This window comes from Babylonia areolata, chromosome 30 (assembly GCF_041734735.1).
Source record: "Babylonia areolata isolate BAREFJ2019XMU chromosome 30, ASM4173473v1, whole genome shotgun sequence".
In the NCBI taxonomy this organism is placed as follows: domain Eukaryota; kingdom Metazoa; phylum Mollusca; class Gastropoda; order Neogastropoda; family Buccinidae; genus Babylonia; species Babylonia areolata.
Window position 1 is genome coordinate 12924714 of NC_134905.1, and position 21503 is coordinate 12946216.

General features: G+C 42.8%; 2 protein-coding genes across 2 annotated transcripts in view; one reads left to right on the top strand and one right to left on the bottom strand.

Annotated features, from left to right (window-relative positions):
* Nucleotides 1–4444, top strand: part of LOC143275251 (uncharacterized) — a 5271-nt gene extending 827 nt beyond the window's left edge. The window contains exon 2 of the mRNA XM_076579226.1: nucleotides 1204–4444. Within this exon, the coding sequence (XP_076435341.1) occupies nucleotides 1204–3870 (2667 nt within the window). The 3' untranslated portion in view covers nucleotides 3871–4444. The remainder of the gene's footprint in view (nucleotides 1–1203) is intronic.
* A 5339-nt stretch (nucleotides 4445–9783) lies between these two features.
* The window catches only part of LOC143275252 (uncharacterized), a 30341-nt gene continuing 18621 nt past the window's right edge, over nucleotides 9784–21503 (bottom strand). Inside the window, exons 8-14 of the mRNA XM_076579227.1 lie at nucleotides 18076–18141; nucleotides 15601–15723; nucleotides 14550–14662; nucleotides 13889–14015; nucleotides 12917–13062; nucleotides 11889–12201; nucleotides 9784–11250 (exon numbers count right to left, since the gene is read on the bottom strand). Coding sequence (XP_076435342.1) covers nucleotides 10850–11250; nucleotides 11889–12201; nucleotides 12917–13062; nucleotides 13889–14015; nucleotides 14550–14662; nucleotides 15601–15723; nucleotides 18076–18141 — 1289 coding nt within the window. The 3' untranslated portion in view covers nucleotides 9784–10849. The remainder of the gene's footprint in view (nucleotides 11251–11888; nucleotides 12202–12916; nucleotides 13063–13888; nucleotides 14016–14549; nucleotides 14663–15600; nucleotides 15724–18075; nucleotides 18142–21503) is intronic.

Consider the following 21503-nt stretch of genomic DNA (forward strand, 5'->3'; position numbering starts at 1 on the left):
CAACCATCTACCTGAAGATCTAGTCATCAGCCCCATCCACATGCAATGTGCGGCTTCTGTTCAACGTGTGTGTGTGTGTGTGTGTGTGTGTGTGTGTGTGTGTGAGATGGAGAGAGAGAGAGAGAGTGTGTGTGTGTGCGTGTGTGTGTGCGTGTGTGTGTGTGTGTGTGTGTGTGTGTGAGAGAGAGAGAGAGAGAGAGAGAGAGATGGAGAGAGAGAGAGAGAGTGTGTGTGTGTGTGCATGCGTGCATGTGTGTGTGTGTGTGTGTGTGTGTGTGTGTGCAGTGCGTGCATGTGTGAGTATGCGCAAGTTTTTTTTTTTTTATATCTTGACATGCACTTGTATGTATCCTAATTTCTACTCTATCTGTGTTTGTGTATGAGCTTCGATTTATGTTCGTATCTTGCTATGTATTACCCCCCCCCCCCCCCCCCCCCCAATATTCCTTGTGACCCCGGAACACTTGGTAATAAAGACATATTCAATTCTGTTAATCTTAGTTTACTTTCTGTCTGTCTGTCTGTCTCTCCCTCCCCTCCCCTCCCTCCCTCTATACGTCTCTCAACATTCATCTAATGAATGCCGTATTTTTTTTGCATTCCTGCAGGCTTATCACTGAATAAAATTTTCGTTTCGTTTCTTTTCAGCATTCACCTGCATATTCGTTCGTTCATTCTGTCATCATAGTGCACGATCATTATCCTGTTATCCTGTAAATAGATGTTTGAGCAAAAAGAACATCGAAATATAATCTTAACACTCATATGGATAAACTCTTTCTCTAAGCAATACCATGAATATGAAAATAGTTGAAATTAAAGTATACTACTTTGGCACATTCCCTGTCTGTCTGTCTGTCTGTATCCGTCTCAGTCTCTGTCTGTCAGACACATAGTTGCAAAAAACACACATACACACAGACACAAACACACATGCGCGCGTGCGCTCGCGCACGCACACACACACACACACACACACACACACACACACACACACACACACACACACACACACACACACACACATACTGCGCTTCGAGTATAAGTGGCTTGCTACCAAATTAGGATCATAGCCATGCAGAAGTTTGCTGCTGATGCAGGATTAACAATCAACTGTATCACAGGATTATAGTAATGCAGTACTTTGATTCTAATACAGGGTGTACAATCAGCTGTAAAATTCTTCTTCCATTTTTTTTCCAGCCAACTGAACCATACCTTAAGCGGTTCCAGTCTTCAACAACAGGCGGCGAGAGCGTCGTCGTCATCTTCGCCAACAACAACAACGACAACGACAACGACAGAGAAGACATCACGAACGATACTCACATCGTCCAGTCACAGCTGGCCGGCCTAAGACACACGCCGGCTGCTGGTGCGAGCGGTGTAGACGCTCGGAAAAATGCCAACATGCGGGTCAGAGAGATTCCTTTTTCGGCAGAGAAGCAGTTCGACGTCAACGGAAACGTCTTCCGGCGTTTGGACAGCCCTTCCTCCTTGACCACTGCCACAGAGGAGATTCCTCCAGGCATTCTGCAGATGCTCACCACCGACGAAGACGACGACAACGATGGTGACCGCGCCAGCAACTCATCGGGGTCATCCCGGCTTGGCCAAAGAGGCTCTGTCCGGGCCTCACACACTGCCGCAAATTTCTCACAGCCCCGGCAAGGTCTGAACCCACTCCTCGCCAGGAAGAGAGCGGGACCCAGCCTGCAGCCAGGTGGTGCACGCTCCGACGGTCGGCGTGTCCCTGACTGGGTCTATTCTCTGTTTTTCTCGGGTGGGGCTGGTGGAAGTCCTGCTGCTGCTGCCAGTTCACCACCTGCAGATGATAAAGAGGATGTCATGTTTTCAGATTTGATAGACATAGATGAACGACAACGGACAGAAGAAACTGGTAGTGACCAAACCGAACTGAACGGTGAGGCCCCTGAACCAGAAAAGCTGGGAAAACATGACCTGGTACACAGAGGTGATAAGAACGAAATGGGGCTGAGCATGGAATCAGATATTGACGTGGACGGGCAGCGATCCGAAGGCAGCCTCATTCCTAAACAAGCTCAGCAGGAGAGCAAAGCAAAACAACAGTTGTTGAGTTCAAACTCTGTAAAACGAGGTGTAGCTGATCACAGAATGGTGAACACCCAGACTGGAGCTCTGGATCTTTCTGGACCATTGGATCCCGACGAGCCGTACCATGCATGGGATTTCCCCCCGGACCCCCTGGACCCCGACAGCAGTCAGCATGTGAACCAGCCCTCAGTCCGCTCATCTTCTTTGTCTGCAGATAACAGAGCTGCCGGTTCCGAAACTCCGACCGAGACTGAGAGACAGGAACTAGGTGAGATATCCCCGCATTCCCGAGACACTGACTTCGCCTCTGACAAAGCTTCGCTGGGTGTTTCCCAGCTCAGTCAGCACACAGACCTGACGGGCAAGCTCCTGTCTGCAGCGCGAACGGCCGATAAAAGTAAGGTGGAGCATGTCGGGCACAAGTCTCCTTTGACGCTGCATGAAAACAAGCAGGTCAAGAAACTGCTCCACAAGACTGTTGATGCTCTGGCCATGAATCCTGCTGTTCCTCCACAAGCCTCCTCCAAGCCAGATGCTCAGCAGCATGTTTCTTTTGATACTGCTGACAAAGCTGGTGATAAAATTTTCGATAAATATCACGGTCATAAGATGATGACTGACAAATCAAAAAACACCACCTCGGCTTTGAACGAAACGAAAACTGAGCAGAAACCTTCTCAATACCCGGATCTTAAAATTCAGAATAGTAAATCAGATGTTAACTTAACTCTGTGGAAGAACGTCCTAAAGGAAAGAAAACGACTCCTGCGTGCGAAATGTCAGGACAGCACTTTGATCCTGAAGCAACACATCCAGGAGGCGAGAGCTATAGTGGATCGCAAAAGGAACGTCATGTATTGCCCGGTCGCCAAGTCCGCTTCGGGATTCTTCCATCGGCTCATGTTCACTTTCAAGCACACCAACCGCTCGGCGAAAGACCTGCCTTCCCCTTTCGACGTTCCGCTCAGCACGGCGCTGGCGGAGGACTTCGACACGATCCGCAGGTTTCATCGCAAAGGCTTCGAGGAGTTCATGGAGAACAGTCTGAGATTTCTGGTGGTTCGGGACCCGTTTTCCCGTCTGTTTGCGGCGTATGTGGACAGACTGCTGGTGCCCGACTCCGTGTTCTGGAAGCAGTGGGGAATCCCCGCCATCACCAAACACCGGAAGTACCCTTCTCCTAAATCACTGGCCTGTGGTAATGACGTCACCTTCGCTGAGTTTGTGAAGTACGTCATCGACACGTTGCACGATTCTGACGACACTGTAAAACCGGTCAGCAGTTTGTGTGCACCTTGCGAACTGAGGTTTTCCATCATAGGTCACGTGGACACTCTTGTCTCAGACATTGAATATATTCTGTCACTGCTGAAACTCTCACTCGCCAATTTTTCTGCAGACACTTTCATGACTGACGTCAACGACGACATCATTTCCGATTCCACAGTCAGAGCTTTCCAATCTTACGAAGAGCTGAAGTCTTGTATCTCCAAGTACGAAATGGGCAAACGACTGTGGAGAAATCTGCAGATCCACGGAATTATCAGTGAAGAGCTCACTTTTTCTTTCGCACCAAAAAAAGTGGACAGAATGACGCCTGAAGAGTTTGTCAAAATCGTGCAAGACGCCCGCAAGACTCTTCCAGATTCCGAAAAGGTGAGACAGCAGAAGTTCGAAGCGCTGAAAACCGCGTTTGAGAAGGTGCCTGCAGAGGACATCATGCAGATCGTGAAAATATATGCCTTGGATTTCGAGTTTTTTGGGTACGACAGACACCCGAGTTTTGTTTCCTAGATGTTTGTTTCCTTCAGATGTTGGACGTACGGTGTGGGAGAGGGACTGTACTGCAGCAGGGAAGAGCCGATTTGGGGGATCAAACGTCTGGGTCAGGAAAGGAAACGGCTGCTTACAGTGGAAGCAGAGAGCCGTTGCACTTTCCCATTTTCTGCCAGCCGCCTTACGGTGACCTGCTGTCGTGTGTGTGTGTGTGTGTGTGTGTGTGTGTGTGTGTGTGTGCGTGCGTGCGTGTGTGTGTGGTGTGTGTGGTGTGTGTGTCGTGTGTCGTGTCGTGTGTCGTCTGTGTGTGTGTGTGAGTGCGTGCAGCAAACCTTTGAGTGATTGGGATTTTTCGTTGCAGGGCTGGCTGAGCAGCTACTCAATCTGGAACTTTTTCGTTCATTTCTGGTTCAGCTGGCGCCTATGGGGAAAAAAGAAAAGGAAATTAAAGCATTCCGTTTAGCGCCTTTGCTGAACGTAACGAACGCGTTGAATTTTCGTTCCGTATTGGTCCAGTAATTTTGGATACACACAGAAGAAATTTCCTAACGAGTTCACCTCTTTTAATTTTATAGTATTTCTGTACGTATTTGACTGGTTAAATAGAGGGTTGTTGTGGGTTTGTGTGTGTGTGTGTGTGTGTGTGTGTGTGTGTGTGTGTGTGTGTGTGTGTGTGTGTGTGTGTGTGTGTGTGTGTGTTTCTTATCACTTATATTGATTAGATTACTATTTGAAACTTTTACCATTTTGCTGATATGAATCTGACTTCGCTCCACGACGCCCGCAGCCCTTTTGCTCGGTGGAAGAAAGGTTCTAGTTGTGTGGTGGTTCGCACTTCATGTCTTATTCCCGAAAACGGAGTATGGCTGCCTACATGGCGGGGTAAAAACGGTCATGGACGTAAAAGCCCACTCGTGTACATACAAGTGAACGTGGGAGTTGCAGCCCACGAACGAAGAAGAAGAAGAATGTTTTGCAGCCCTGTGGGTCCACTCGTTGTGGTAAAGACCAAGATGCGACCGTAGAAAGGAAAGGATTACAGTGTGAATGTTTTGTATGTTTGTATGTTTATTATTGTAGCTGAACGCATTGAATCACGCAATGAACATTCTTGAACGCGAGATGAGACTTGCAAAGAGGCAAACTGGGATGTGAGTTCGTGAGTTACTGCGTGCATGCGATTGTGTATTTGTCTGTTTGTTCGTGTGTGTATGTGTGTGTGTGCGTGTGTGTGTGTGTATGTGTTTGTGTGTCGTGTGTGTGTGTGTGTTCGTGTGTGTGTGTGTGTGTGTGTGTGTGTGTGTGTGTGTGTGTGTGTGTGTGTGTGTGTGTGTGTGTGTGTGTGTGTGTGTGTGTGACAGACAAATAGCAGAGATAGTCAGAAAGAGTGATGAATGTGTAATGTTTAAAATTTATTCAACAATGGTAATGTTTTTGTCGCTGGTAATGCTGTTGTTGCTTTAAATCACGTAATGCTTAAGTAGCAAAGTACAACAATATTGAAAAGAAATATCGGTTATAGTAATATATCAACACATTTCATGAGTCTGTAGTAACTGGAGTAATTGTTGTTGCTTTCTTTCTTGTCGGTGATTTTGTCTCTGAGATGAGTAGAGTTTGCATGCTAATATTTTTCTTGTGAATGATTTTACACAGAATGTTGATAATCAGCCAAAACCACGTGGAAAAAAGCAGGAGGGAGGTAGCACAATGGTTAAGACGCTCAGCTTCCAATACAGAGAGTCCGTGAGGGTGTGGGTTCGAATCCCGCTCTCGCCCTTTCTCCCAAGTTTCACTGGAAAATCAAACTGAGCGTCTAGTCTTTCGGATGAGACGATGACCGAGATCCCGTGTGCAGCACACATTTGACACACTGAAAAATACATTTTGCCAACGACTGTGTTGTCCTCTGATAGAATTATGTAAAAAAAACCACCACCACCTTCGCCCCCACTCTGATGATTGGTACATGAATATAGAAAGATGCACTCAAGGCCTGACAAGCTCGTTGGGTTATGCTGCTGTCAGGCATCTGCCTAGTAGATGTGGTATAGCGTATATGGATTTGTCCGAACGCAGTGATGTTGGGTGTGGGGGGGGGGGGGGGGGGGGGGGGGGGGGGGGGGGGGGGGGGGGGGGGGGGGGCGAGGGATTGAATGACAAAACGAGCGTTCACACGTATGCATTTGTATTCATTTGTACGAGAGAGAGAAAGAAAGAGCGAGTGAGAGAGAGAGTATTTGTGTGCATATGTGTGTGTGTGTGCGCGCGCGTGTGTAGTAATTTTCGTTTTTGACAAGTACTAGGCGCTTTGCACGCATAATGATACCTGTAGATACTTTCATGCTTTCATGATATAGACATGACATCGATACAGCGAACAAAGCAAAAAACACACCAGCAAACATACTCAAAGTCCTCCCCCGCAAATAACAAACACACACACGCGCGCGCGTGTGTGCGAAGTCACATACACACACACACACACACACATACACACACACACACACACACGCACAAACACACACCCGCCCACCCGCCCCCCGCTCCCCACCCCCCACAGCCAAACACACGCGCGAGCGCGAACGCATGCACGCACACAGAGACACACGCACGCACACAGACAGACATACACACACGCATTCATACCCCCCGCCCACCTTCACACCCCACACACTCCTTCCCCTCTACACACACACACGAGAAACACACATACATTCATTCCGTACTTTTTTTTTTTCCAATATCAATATGTTGCCCAGCTGCTGTGCATTGGGTGTTCAAAATAAACCATCGTAAGAACCTAAATGGATTGGTGAATGTGTGTATTCGTGATGGTGCATTAATGTGTAAATGTTTGTTTCCTTGTTTCTCTCTCTGTCTCTGTCTCTCTCTCTGTCTCTGTCTCTCTCTCTCTCTGTCTCTGTCTCTGTCTCTCTCTGTCTCTGTCAGATTCCCCTTGTATATTAATATATACTTGAGATGCATCAAGTACTGGCTAAGAATTGTCAGAATGCCAGAACATCGGTTACCGCTGAAAGCTTACAAAATGTTATTTATCCATCAACAGAATCGGAATACATGGGCCACATCTGTTTGTTTCATGCTATATAAATATGGCTTTCAGGAGGTTTGGGAGAATCAGGGGGTTGGAAATGAAAAGGAATTTCTTAGCACATTAAAAAACAGACTGGTAAACGAGTACGAATGACATTGGTCTCTACAGCTCTCAGACAGTGAGCGCTTCTCATTATATCGTACTTTTAAAAGTAGTCTTGTACTTTCACCATATTTGCTGGAACTGAAACATATTCAAGCCAGAAATAGTTTACTACGTTTACGACTTGGTGTGTCACAACTCAATACACACAGATTACGTTTTAAACGTAATGTAACAGATGATGAGCTGTCCTGTCCTTTCTGTGATTCTCAAAGGAAACAGAAGTTCACTTCGTGTTACAATGCCCTCAGTATGCTGATCTGAGACAACACTATATCCCCACTAAGTACTACAATACTCCATCTTTGTTTAATCTGACATTACTTTTTGCGTGTGAAAACAAATTACTGGTCAAGCGCTTGGCTGTGTTCCTTGACAAGGCTTTGAAAGTACGTTCCCAATAGTAAATTGTTTGTTGTTTCTCTGCATGGACTTGTAACCACCCGTATTGACATGGGCCAATGGCCTATTCATTAAAACAGTTCAGTGTTCTCAGTGTTCTCTCTCTCTCTCTGTGTACATGACAAACAGACAACAATGCGTGACAATAAGTACATCAATCTCAGCACCAACAACACTTGATTATGACATTCCTCAGGGGTCTATTCTAGGCCCTTTACTATTCTCAATATATATAAACGACCTGCCGCTCCATATGAAATCCGTCTGCGAACTGTTTGCGGATGATACAACAATCCACACTTCTCATACTGACATTGTCGCTCTTGCAAAAGACTTACAAGAAAGTACTGATGACCTCGTTAGATGGACCGAACTAAACCACATGTCTCTTCACCCTCAAAAAACACAATGCATGTTAATCACAACCAGACAGAAGAGGCAAAACACTATACATAATCTTCCTTCCATCCAAATTAAAGGCGAACCTATTGAACAGGTCAGTGATCATAAAGTTCTGGGGATCATGATTGACCACAATCTCACTTGGAATCCTCACATAAATTTCCTTTGCAAAAAGACAGCCTAGAAAACCCATCAACTATCCAAAATCAAACATTTCCTTGACCTTCATTCACGGAAATTATTTTTTCAAGCGCATATTCAGTCTACAATAGATTATGTATGAACACTATGGGACTCCGCTAGTGCGAATACCATGAACCATTACAGAATCTTCATAAACGGGGCTCAAGCTGGTACTCCTTAAAAAGACTACCCTTTTAGACTCAGACTATAAACAAGCGCATATTCTCCCACTAATCCGTAGATTAAAGTACAATAACGGAATCATGATGCAAAAGATTATGACAGGTAATGCGCCACCAACATTAATAGAGAAATTTTCTGTAAATTCATCAAGGAATCCCCCCAAAGTCCATATTCCAATTCCAAGAATTGACTTGTTCAAATCCAGTCTGGTTTACTCAGGCGCCACCCCATGGAACTCACTCCTAGAAACAATTAAACAACACCATAGCCCAACCACCTTCAAAAAACATTGCCTTTCCCACCTTATGCCATAATGTGTAATGTAAATCGTTCATTTTATTGATACTGTTTATCAAATGTGTATGGTTGACAGAACCTTCCTCACCTTCTGTCCCCCATTCTGATGTGCAATGCGGTGTGTGTTGTGTGTGTTTGTTTCTTTGATTTTGTTCTTTTTTTCCTATGCATTTTACTAACACCATGCTAGTGCCTGTATGCCATGTGTGTGTGTGTGTGTGTGTGTGTGTGTGTGTGTGTGTGTGTGTGTGTGTGTGGTTATTGTTTTGTTTTGATTTATGCATATTTTTTTCCTCTGTTGTGTATCTCTACTAACAACATGCTTTCATTTTATTAAATATTGTGTGGTGTAGACCCTATTCAGGGCGGGGACTGGATGTAAAAAAGCACACCAGTGCTTATCTATTATCCTCGAAATGAAGAATTTGTCTTGTCTTGTCTTGTCTTGTCTCTCTCTCTCTTTCTGTCTCTGTGTATCTGTCTCTGTCTGTCTGTCTCTCTCTCTGTGTTTATTTCCCTTTCATGAGGGGCAATGGCCTATATGAATAAACCAATCATTCATTCGCTCATTCATTGTGTGTGTGTGTGTGTGTGTGTGTGTGTGTGTGTGTGTGTGTGTGTGTGTGTGTGTGTGTGTGTGTGTGTGTGCCTATGTGTGTGTGTGTCTGTGCGTTCGTGTGTTTTCGTGTGTATAATGGACTCTGTAAACGAGGCACGAAAGGAAGCTCAATTCTTTCCACTTGTGCAACTCGCGGCAGGTTCTGGCCATCAAAATTGATGGTCGTACCATTCATCCCCGCATCGGTCTGCACGGTGCTCCAGAGCCAACTGACCTGGTCTCCCATGGCCGCAGATCAATGACCGACAAATGTGTGTGTGTGTGTGTGTGTGTGTGTGTGTGTGTGTGTGTGTGTGTGTGTGTGTGAGCGGGCTCGCACGCACATGTATCTGTGTACTTGCGTGCGTGCGCGCGCGCTCGTGAGTGTGTATGTGTGCAGGCTCGCACGCAAACGCGTATCTGTGTGCGTGTGTGTGTGTGTGCGTGTGTGTGTGCGTGCTTGCGTGTGTGTGTGCGTGTGTGTGTGTGTGTTTGCGTGCGTGCGTGCGTGCGTGTGTGTGTGTGTTTTCACCTGCGTGCATGTATGCATGGGTGTATGATTGTGTGGGTGAGAGAAAGAAAGAGACAGAGAGAGAGAGAGAGAGAGAGAGAGAGAGAGTTGAAATCAGACCCAGACAGACACTGATGCAGATACATATCCATTTATTCAGGATAAAACATAGCCATACATGGATGAAAAGAGTACATTGTATTGGCTGCCGTACAATATGTAATATTTCTTACGTAGACTAACAGAAAACATGTGTAAAGCAATTTTCTTTTTTTTTTTTTTTTTACATCAAAATGAAGTATTTCCATGGTTTTAAAGTATCATTTTCGACAGCAGTGCATTTTGGTGTTTTTAGTTTGTTCTTTCTGTAAAACATAATCGAAGGCTTGTGTGTGTGTGTGTGTGTGTGTGTGTGTGTGTGTGTGTGTGTGTGTGTGTGTGTGTGAGAGAGAGAGAGAGAGAGAGAGCACTGGAATAATAATGATATATTCACAGAACTGGAATAGAAAGGTTCATTCACATTAAAGCATTTTAAGCCTCAGTCGCAGTGAAACAACACAAGCAAAGAAGCGTGAATGTAGACGATAAAATATTCATTAAATTCATGTTACGAAGTAACAGTTCCTATCAGTTTGAATGCTTCATACATAAAGAGGGGGGGAAGGTTCATCATTAGTAATACTTGAAGATATTTGCAAACGTAATTTAAACAGAGAGGGATGTTTGCAGTGTTTATGTTCCAATAAACATATGTCGCATATTTCTGAGTGCTGAGCAACAAAGAACATAGTGTACCTCATTTCTCATGGGTTTGACGACGCAAAAGATAGATCAAATTATTTGCACTGGAATATAGAATTAAGGATTATCAGTTCTCATATTCCTGATCTGTATTTCATTGTTGGATCTTTCAAATGCCCTTTATGTCCAGCAGCAGATGAGGTGTTCAATCAGGCTCAGTTCAGAAAGTTCTTTTCATCTCAAATCTGTCACTGGCATTAACATGACTATCCCACATTTACCATGACGAAAATCAGTTAGCTTTTCGTGAAAAGCAGATATAAAACCATTAACACTTTCAGCACTCTGTTTCATGCAGGCAAAACCAAACCCATAATTATTCAAACAAGGAAGACCCTCCCCCATCCAGAGAGAGAGAGAGAGAGCGAGAAGGGAGGGCCCGGGGGCTGGGGGGTATTTTTCAAAAGCGAAACCCAGAGAAAGAGGTGACAATTGATTCGAAAAAACTCGTTGCTGAACTCTGAAGCCACACCTTGTCTCCAGCTTTCAACAGCAAGGCAGCATGACAGGATCCCATATTGTAGTAAGGGTTGTGCAGGATCAAGTACGTTTGACCAACCGTCGTTCCCTCTTTCATCATATCCATATTGGCATAGTTGCCGCCAGAGTAGGACCCCGTAGTTGCTATAAAAAAGTAGTTGCCGTCCATCGGGGCCGTGAAGTAACCAGTGCTGGAGTCGTACCCACCGCCCTGGTTATTCAGCACATTGGTCATCTTCAGGGTGAAGCCACTGGACAGCTGGGTGTCGGACGTCAGTCTGGCGTGGAAGTGGACAGGGACAGAGTTGTGAACAGCTTCGTCTGAGGATGGAAACAAATCAGTTGTCAGCTGATCATGAGTTGGTTTGAGGTGTGTGTGTGTGTGTGTATGTGTGTGTGTGTGTGTGTGTGTGTGTGTGTGTGTGTGTGCGTGCGCGCGTGTTCAGTATGTTTTTTTTTTGTGAGATGTGAGGAAACAGTTTTGATGAAGCATATCATATCTCGTGATTTTTAAGTACAATAAAACGTCCGACAAATACTTCTTCAGCACATAATTATAGTTATATCTTGTTTGAAATAATGTTTAATATAAACAAAATATTTAATGATATATCGATAGCATGAAACTGAAAGTTGTCATAGTAACGAAAACCAGGGAAGATATGAAATGGAACACATGTGACGTCTTTGTTGAATAATGAATTTAATTTCGTGACAGGATATTCTGTTGATTTTTATCGCAAAATCTATATAAACTTCTTGTTGATTTACCATTTTTGTCCCTCAGCCACCTGAAATTTTGTTTATAAAGGAATCTCTCATGATTCCTTCAATGCTGATTTCTTTGTTTTAGCTTTAGATGTCATGCGTGATTTAGAAGGTGACGGACAGATGCATTAATTTCATTGTTATGGCGCGCGCACACACACACACACACACACACACAGACGTCAGCTCACCTCGCCACTGTTCCAATGCATCAGTCCTGTTGGCCACGACCTCAACGTCCCCCATCCACATCTCCCTCTGTGCAGCCAGCTGCTCCACAAACTCCTGCTGACGGGCCTCCAGGAGAGTGAACCTGCCAGCAGTCTCCTCCACCAGCACGGACACTGTGTCCAGCAGAGGGGAGTCCTCAGCCAGACACCTGGCTGCTGGCAGGGAGGGGGGGATGCTGCAGCTGTAGTTGCCTCCCACCAGGGGGTTGGGCAGCAGCAGATGGAAGAAGCCGTCCTCATAACTGCTGCTGTCCAGCCGTGCTCCTGTAGGGGTCTGAGGAAAGACCATGGTGAGACTGGAACATCTGTATGATTGATGGACATTGCTGCAGTGTTCTTTTCAAATCAATATTGACATGTATTGTATAGTATTGTATTGCATTGTATTGTATTACTTATTTTTGTTGCAACACATTTCTCTGTGTGAAATTCGGGCTGTTCATAGCGGAGAGAGCGCATAGCTACACTAAGAGCGACACCCTATTAAAAAAAATCCTGCTTATAATTTTGTTTGTTTTCCTATCAAGGTGGATTTTTCTACAGAAATTTGCCAGGGCCAGCACTTTTTTCATGGGTTCTTTTACGTGCGCTAAACGCATGCTACACACGGGACCTCCGTTTATCGTCTCATTCGAATGACTAGCATCCAGACCACCATTCAAGATATAGTGGATCGGGAGAAAATACTTGCGACTATGGAATTCGAACCAGTGTATTCGGATTTTCTCACTTCCTAGGCAGACAGACCAACTAGTTCTTTCTGTCGAGTGATTAGTAAACAAGATGGCAGCAACGTATGAACTTACATTCATTTATATATGGTGTGTGACCAACGTTTTACCTGAAATGATGCGCAAACTTTCCAGCAAACCTGATTTCTGGAACATGATAACCTCAATCTTTATTTCTTTCACTCCGTCTCCACCATGTTTCTCTATCAAAATAAAGGTAAGAGTCTCGAAACAAAACAGAACACAAAAGGTTCTCACGGTCCAGGTGACGTCAACAGGGGGATGACCTCGATCGGAGAAGTTGCCACACGACAGCTGCACGTGCCACGCGCCAGTGATGCCGTCACGTACGGCATTTTTCTCTCTTGTCACGTGGATTTCCCCGCTCTGTGTTTTGGGCGTGTCTGTGGACAGACGGCAGTGTTCGTGACTGATTGTTGTATGGACCGCAAGTTGCTTTTCTCTGCTCTCTCCTGTGTTTTGGGTTTGAGGAATTAACTTAACTAATTCTTGTGCTGGTTTACCAGTTTATTTAATACATTCGTTGGCTTTTCCTCTTTTGTTCTGTTATGTGTGTGCTTTATCCATTAGGTAAACAAAAGTTCTTTTTGACTAAAAAAACCCAAACAAACAACAACAACAACAACAAAAAAAACAAAAAAAAAACAACAACAAAAAACAGTGCGCAGCAAATCAGTCATATTTTTTTTCATAGTTCATTCAGTTCCAATGACTTTCGTAATTTCATCAATCCAAATCAATCAAAGGTACCCATGTTCCAAGGATCTCAATTTCATCAAGCCAGATACAGCTTCTTTGAACATGTACTTTCGTGGCAGTCAAATTTCCTTAAATTATCAGCCCTTGATTTTCAAATATTCAGCCGTCTTTTATTTCATATAATTATTTTTTTAAAATCTGTATCGTATCAACTGAAATCTAAACTGATTGGGAGGAAACAGGATTTAACAATTTAGAATCTTTCTTTCTCACATTCTTTTCTCTCTTCCTTCTACCTTTCCTTCTTTTTTCTGAATCTGAAATTTGATAGATGTGCTTCTTGAATGATTTATTTCAGTCATGAAAAATTGACACAAGCCATGAGCCACACATATACTGTCCTGGCAAATCAAGGGTACGCTTTTGCAGTACGTGGGTCTTACAGCACTTTAATCTAACAGCATGTAGTAAACCTGATCAAGGAGATGGTGATTGTAAATCCTCACTTACCCACGACCTTCACATTGACAGTCTTGCGGTACACAGTCAGAGTACTGTGCACGTCTTCGGTACTGACGGAAATGCTGTAGTTACCTGACTCCAGAATGGTGGCGCAGCTCAGTTCAATGCCTCCATCCTGGTTATGAAAAAAACATTAGGTTTGGTCAATTAGTTACTTTTTGGCTCATGTATGGAAACAAAATTAGACTTTGTAGTAACCATGCTTGGTTTTATTAATGTGTGTGTGTGTGTGTGTGTGTGTGTGTGTGTGTGTGTGTGTGTGTGTGTGTGTGTGTGTGTGAAATTATTTTGACTGTCAATGCTGATTTTGCATTAAACATAAACGCAAAAACCTCTCTCCACTCACTATACCAATAGGGTGTAGGTTTTCCGGATTAAACAGTATTTCCGGATCATTAACGTTCTGTTTTGTTTAGTCTCCATATTATTTCGTTCAGCTTCCGGCCTCAAGATTTGCTTGGGTCGTTCCCAGTTTATTGCTGGATAATGTTTGTGTTGCCGAGATTAGAGTACGCTTTTCTAACAGATTGACATTCTATTTCTTGTCCGCAGTCAAAAGAAAACTAAATTAAACAGTGGACAAAGAGAATGATGCCAAGACACCATCGACACAGGTGAACAGCTCTCACCTGGCAAAGCCGTGACTTACCTGGAGGTGAGCCAGACGACCGGAGAAGGAGGACATGGGCACAAAGTGATCGTCCACGTATGTGGCCAGGACACCCTCCTCCTTCCCCTCAGGTTGACATCCCCACACCATGCCTTCGTCATCGTCATCATCATCATCATTGATTTCATCGATAGTATATCATAGTGTGTGTGTGTGTGTGTGGGTGTGTGCGTGTGTGTGTGTGTGTGTGTGTGTGTGTGTGCGTGCGTGCGTGTGTGTTTGCGTGTGTGTGTCTGTGTGTGTGTGTGTTTGAGGGTGTGTGTGTGTGTGTGTGTGTGTGTGTGTGTGTGTGTGTGTGTGTGTGTGTGTGTTTCTAAGCCAATGTTCTTTTTCATCTTAATAAAGCAGAATAACAGCTGTGTTTGTAATTGATTAAATAATGTGTACCCACATCTTCTTTCCTCTTCATACACTGCACTAATTTGTGCATCGTACTCTTCATGACTGATCTAATCAGTTGTGAATCTCCCACACGAAAATCCTCTGAAGAATCCTGAGAATCGTCTGGCCCAATACCACCTCCAATCAATAACTACTCGTCCAATGCAATCAAACAAACATGAAAACCGACATCATGAGAAGACTATGGAACTGGATTGGACACGTCATGTGAAGGGAGCAAGGTTACATCTTCTGGAGAAATCAAGATCCTACAACACACCTGGGATGCTATTCAGTGACTGGCCCCAAAACAGTCAAGAGTGATGGATCTTCCTTGATTCCCTGCATGCCAGATGGTATGACAAGTGAATAAAGTAAGTACCCTCTCATGAGGGGCATGGACCTTTGTATGAATAAAATGTTCACTTCGATCTCTCACTCTCTGAATATATGTGATTATGTCACTACACACACATCTTTTTTTCTAGCATTTCCGATTCAACAAGTTTCCTTGTCTTTGTCTTTCCGTGTGTGTATGTATGTAGCACAAGTAGATGTTTGTATCCCTGCTTGTAAGTGTATATGTGTGGAAGACAAATAAGATGTACTCCAAACATATTTTCGCACCAAAGGTTATACAGACACCCACCTTTCAGTCGCTCCCCTTTGTCCAGCGTGAAGTTCCAGAAGAGCTGAATGTTCTGCCCGGAGCAGATCTGAACGGGACCAGCATCTGTCCTCAGCTTCTGTGACCACTGTAAACCAGTGGCACCTGACAGAACACGTAGTGCACTGAACATGTGTCTTCTCACAACTAACAGCGTACACATCAGTCAACCCGTGGTACAGTGGGCGATTTTCAGAAACGTGGAATTGAATCACAATGTTACGTCAAATCGTTTGCAGGATCTTTGATTGTATGATGGTTTAGAAAGCATAATCGCACAATCAGACAAAACACCATGCTTTGTTTCTACATATATTGATTCAATATGTATTGTCCAAAGATGCGTTCAGAAAATAGAAACCTTAGAGAATGTCTTTATTTCCATGGAAATTGTATGAACGAGAAGAACAGTCAAGTACTGGCTGCTTAATTCTCCTTTTACCAAATTTGAAAAATTATATTCTATGTTTACAACAAATATGTAAATTTTAAAGTGTGATAGATTCAACTTTAAAAAAATGTCTATATGCACTATTTCTGGAATTTCTAGTTTTCAAGTTATTTCAGTGTAGATCGTGAACTTTTTTTTAAAAATAAATAGCTGTGAACATCGTGAGTGACTGAATTTTATGATGAACTCGTCACTCTGATGAAAACAAATTTGAATATATAAAACAGTCAAATTGATAGCGAAAGAATGAAAATCTAATGTTTGTTCAAGTCAAATTCACGAAATAAAATGTAGCCTCAAGGGATGTTTAGAGGAGTTAGGTAATTACAATAAATACAAGGACCAAATCAGCTTAGTTATCAAGCAAACAGAACTGACAAAGAACTGTATTTCAGGCATCAAAGCCACAGCCAGTTTAAACACACACACATAGACACAGACACAGACACACACACACACACATACCCACACACACACACACACACACACACACACACACACACACACACACACGAGAATCTCTCATATCCATGATGTGTTTGTTTCAAATATCTACCATCATCATTCTCAATTCAGAACTAGTAATACCTACATTCCTTGTGAATCTGTTATATATGTTAGACTTGTGCAAAGAACTGAAGGGGAAGACCAGGGCTTGTTGGCCCCTTTTTGCACTCAAAGCAGTGTGGAGAATATTTCAACAGAGACAGAAGAATAATTCATGGTTTCAACTGAATTTGTGATATCGAGAAATGGCAAAACTATCGTAACATAACTTACAGTGTTGCTCATAGCTGACCTGCTGACACAAAGGCCAGCCTGCCCATGTCGGGGTTAGTTGGTATGGGGCAAACCTGGCCACTTAATTTCAATCAACAGAAAACAATACGAGAACGCTCAGCAGTTCGGTTTGTGTATGCTTTATGTAGGAAAAAAGTCAACAGTAAAAACATACAATTGGAATATTAACAGCGTCCACATCATTGTACGGCTTATAATAAGTAACAATTAACAAAAAAATTCAAAAAGGCGTCCTGTAGACTGTGGTGGAGAATATGAGATCTGCTTCATTTGTTTGTGACCATAAAAGATAAAAGATATGTCAGCATTTTCTTAGCACCAGTGACAAGAAACAAAACAAAACAAAACAAAAAAACACCTCTTGTAATCATCAGCAAGCTGAAGAAAACAAAGACGCACTTTGTCCTGCATGGTCAGAAGAAAATGAAACAACGTGAATAAAAGTTCTGTTGAAAATTCACTGGGTCGTCAACGCATATAAATACAGTTCGTAATAAAGTCCCAATTGTGACAAATATAAATCAAGCTTTTCCCCCAGGCCCATCCATTCCACTGGGTCCAGTCTTTATACTGTCTAATTTCGGCATATGTTTTTACTGCATGTTTTCTGTTTGTTCTATCCTTTCTTCATGTGAAAACAATACAACTTTTTGCAAGTCATTTATGAAATCACCAGAAAGAATGAGAGGAAATCATCACGATTAAATCAGTTTGGACAAGATAAGTGATTTAAGAATTGTACTTCTACTCTGTTCTCTGGTTTGTCGTTTAATCCATGTTTTAAATAATGATTTCATTCCGATCATGTTTCAGCATAACTCATGTTTATCATTTCACTTTATGTTAGTGGTTAACCAAGTACCAAGCACTTTGAATTGTTAAGCAACACACTTGTCATGGCAACACAATTGTCTGAATGAAAGTCATCTGCCTGTGACAAAAATTTGTGGTATTGTAAGAAATGTGTATTCAGCATTTAAAAAAAAAAGAACATTAATGTTGTTATATTCATTGTAGCTGACATCACACCTAGAACCCAAATGGTCAGGAAATCCTTGCGATACAATATAGTCAAAACACGTGGGGCAAACACAGAAAGAAGCATATGAAATCAACAATCCATACCTAGAAAACACTGCCCCCCGCCCCCTACACACACACACACACACACACACGCACGCGCGCGCGCGCTCTGAAATACTCACAGCCAATCAGCAGAAGCACGGTGACCAAACTTCCCAACATGTCGACACTCAGTTGTTGACAAGTCACTTTAAACCAAAGTACTCAAACTGAACCGTTCACAGCGCTAGGAGACAATGTTTGCTGTTCCGTCGCACAGTTAGGTCTGACGATACTTCCAACATTCAGTGCCATTTATTACCAGTCTAGCCCAGATCATGCCCTGAAGAGAAAGTCACATGAGTTAGGAACTGCGCAGTATCATTGCAAGGTCAATTGTTCGTGAACTCATCAGCACGTGAGCGTCAGCTTTGTGGACTGCAGAGTGCTTGGCCATTGGGAGTGGATGGTGAAGTGAAGTGACGTTCTTGACCTTATGCTCTGTGTTCCGGGTTTTCAGGACGACGACTCCATTGACTTGGGTCCCACTGGCACCAGTTGCCTCCACTTCTTACTTGTCCCAGTTTTGCCAGAACAATGCTCCCTCTCCTCCTCCTCTCTCTCTCTTTCTCTCTCTTGCTTGCTCGCTCGTTCTATCTCAACTCTTGTCAGATTGTGACTGTGAAATTGCAGTAGTCGGTAGGAGTGATCTGGTACATCCTAATGTTTTATGCTCTGTGTGCTCTCTACTCTCTCTTTTTCTCTCACAGTTTTTCTCTCTCTGTATCTGTCTCACCCTCTCTGTATTCATCTCTCTCTCTTTCACTCTCGGTCTCTCTAACACTTGTCAGATTGTGACTGTGTAACTGCAATTGTCTGTAGGAGTGATGTGGTATATTCTGGTGTGCATCTCAACCTCTGTCTCTGTTTCTCTACTCTCTCTTCTTCTCTCTTGCAATCTCTCTCTCTCTCTCTCTCTCTGTCTCAATTTCATCATGTCCCACTCTCTCTTTATTTATCTCACTCCTCTCTCTCTCTGTGTCTCTGTCTCTGTGTGTCTCTGTCTGTCTGTCTCTCTGTCTGTCTGTCTCTCTTCAACACTTGTCAATTTGTGACAGCCCGCAATTGTCTGTGGGAGTCATGTGTTATATTCTGGTGTTTATGCTCATTCTTTATCTCTGTGTCTGTGTCTCTGTGTCTGTGACTGTGTCTCTCTGTATCTGTCTTTCTCATTGTCTCTGTCTCTCTCTGTCTCTCCCTCTAACACACTCACTCTCACTCTTCTCTCTGTCTTCAATTCTTCTCATATTGTGACTGCTTACTTGAAATTGTCTTTTGGACTAAATATGTCTGTCTGTCTGTCTGTCTGTCTGTCTCTATCTATCTATCTGCATCTATCTCACTTCTCTCTCTCTCTTTCTCTTTCAATTTCCCCCTCTCCTATCTTGCCTCTCTGTCATACTTTTTGTCTATCTCGCACTGTCTCATTCTCCCTCCCTCTGTTTTTTTTCTGTTTCTGTCTTTCTCTGTCTTTTCAACTCCCGTCAGATTGTGACTGCATGGTTGCATTTTTTTTGTAAGAGTACAAAAGTACCCTTTGGTTTTTATGCATGTTCTCTTTTTCTGTTTCTCCTTGTGTCCCTCTCGCTTTGTCTGTCTGTCTGTCTCCGTCTCTTTCTCTCTTTCTTTTTTTGTATAAACAATGCTCTCTTAAGGCCATAGTTACTGAAGCGAAATTAATGAGTGTAATCAGGGATTATAGATTGTAAATTTCATTTAAGAAATGTCTTCAACCAGTGTATTTGTAGGAGGCAGCCAGACATCATTACTGGTTTATAATAGAACAAAATAGAAAAAATCAAACACAATTTGCAGTCATACATGCATACATACATACATACATACATATATAGAGACAGACAGACAGACAGGCAGATAGAAAGACAGACAGAGTGAAATATATATAGATATGTAGAGAGAGAGAGAGAGAGAGAGAGAGGGGGGGGGGGGGGGGGGGGGGGGGGGGGAGGGAGGGAGGGAGAGTGACAGAGCACATACACCATTGTTTTTACAGACAATAGGGAAAACACGAAAATGTGCTGCTGATAATTTTATTCATAGAAAGCACTGAAAGTGACATCATGCACTTTGAAACATTGATTCTCATAATCAGAATCAGCTGCAACACATTATACAGAACGATCTGAAGGTGTTTGCACACATTGGGTATTGATTTGTTTCACTGCAAATTTCCCCCTAAATACATGTAATTGCAAGCAGTTTCATCATGAACACCAGCTTTCTCTAGAACCCATAATTCTGAAACATAGTGCACAGTAGGTTACACTTGTGGTTTGTAAAAACACAAAAACCTGAAGCAGTGTACATGTTCAGAAGTATATGACTGTCTTCCAAGAGTAAGTTTCAATGTCAGTATCAATAAAGACTGTAAACTACTCTCTTTCACATCATTTCTTTACTTTACCGAGGGTGTATAGGGAACTCGTATTCAACAAACATTGTGTGTAATATTCAATGTGATGTGCCTTCTATTTCATATTTTGATTTAGCATACTGCTCACAATGGCAGAACTTGACCCACTTTGCTTTTAGATCATATTCATATAGAAAATAAGAAAAGATCAGCGAGTAAAATTATAAAGTAAAATGTTCTGATCTGTATTGTTTATTATATTGAAAACATACCAAACACTCAATCTATCTGATGAAGTATTGTCATCAACAGTCCGGCAGCATTGTTCCCAGAACAACGGCACATATAGACAGTTCCAAAGCATGTGTTGAACATTGTCTCGAACATTTTGTCTTCATTCCTGATTTCCATATGAAATGACGTGGCATTCGTGGCCAGTATTCTATGTATAATCCGTTTTTCGGACCTATTGTAGTTGATTTTTCCTGTCGGCTTGTGACTGTCATAGAAAATTATATATGTATCAAATATTTCTTCCCATTCAGTACACGGTTTATGATTTTTCTCCTTGAAACTTAACCATAATATAATCATGAACCGATTGAGTTACTTCATCCAAGCTGAAGACGTGATTTTATTAACAGTTACCTCATTTCGTCTAATGTCATTGTTTACTGCTCGGGTACAACTTTTAAGTGTATCATAAAGTCTGTATGAAGATCATACTTTTACTTAAAGTGTGCGAAGGGCAAGAGGTAAACATCTGGACTACAGATCGTTTATGTTACAAATACCTTTCTCGGCACATTCCATCTGAGGAACGATTTTTCCCAACCTTGATATTATCATTGTACAAATATTGGTTCTTCCAAAAGTTCTAGATCATCTGGGTGTAGTTTCTTTCCAAAATGATCATATAGCCTACCAAAAGTAATCTCTTTGTGGATGTAATGGTTTATTCATGTTTAGGCCTCTGCCTCATGTGAAGGGTTTCAAACAACATAAACACATAAGCATAAACTTAGGCAATAAAACATGCATGACATTCATTGCACGAAGCGACAGTTTCTCTCAGTTTCAATGCCTTGTCCAAAAAACATCTTTGGTATTTAGGTTTTACAAACTTGTGTCACATAT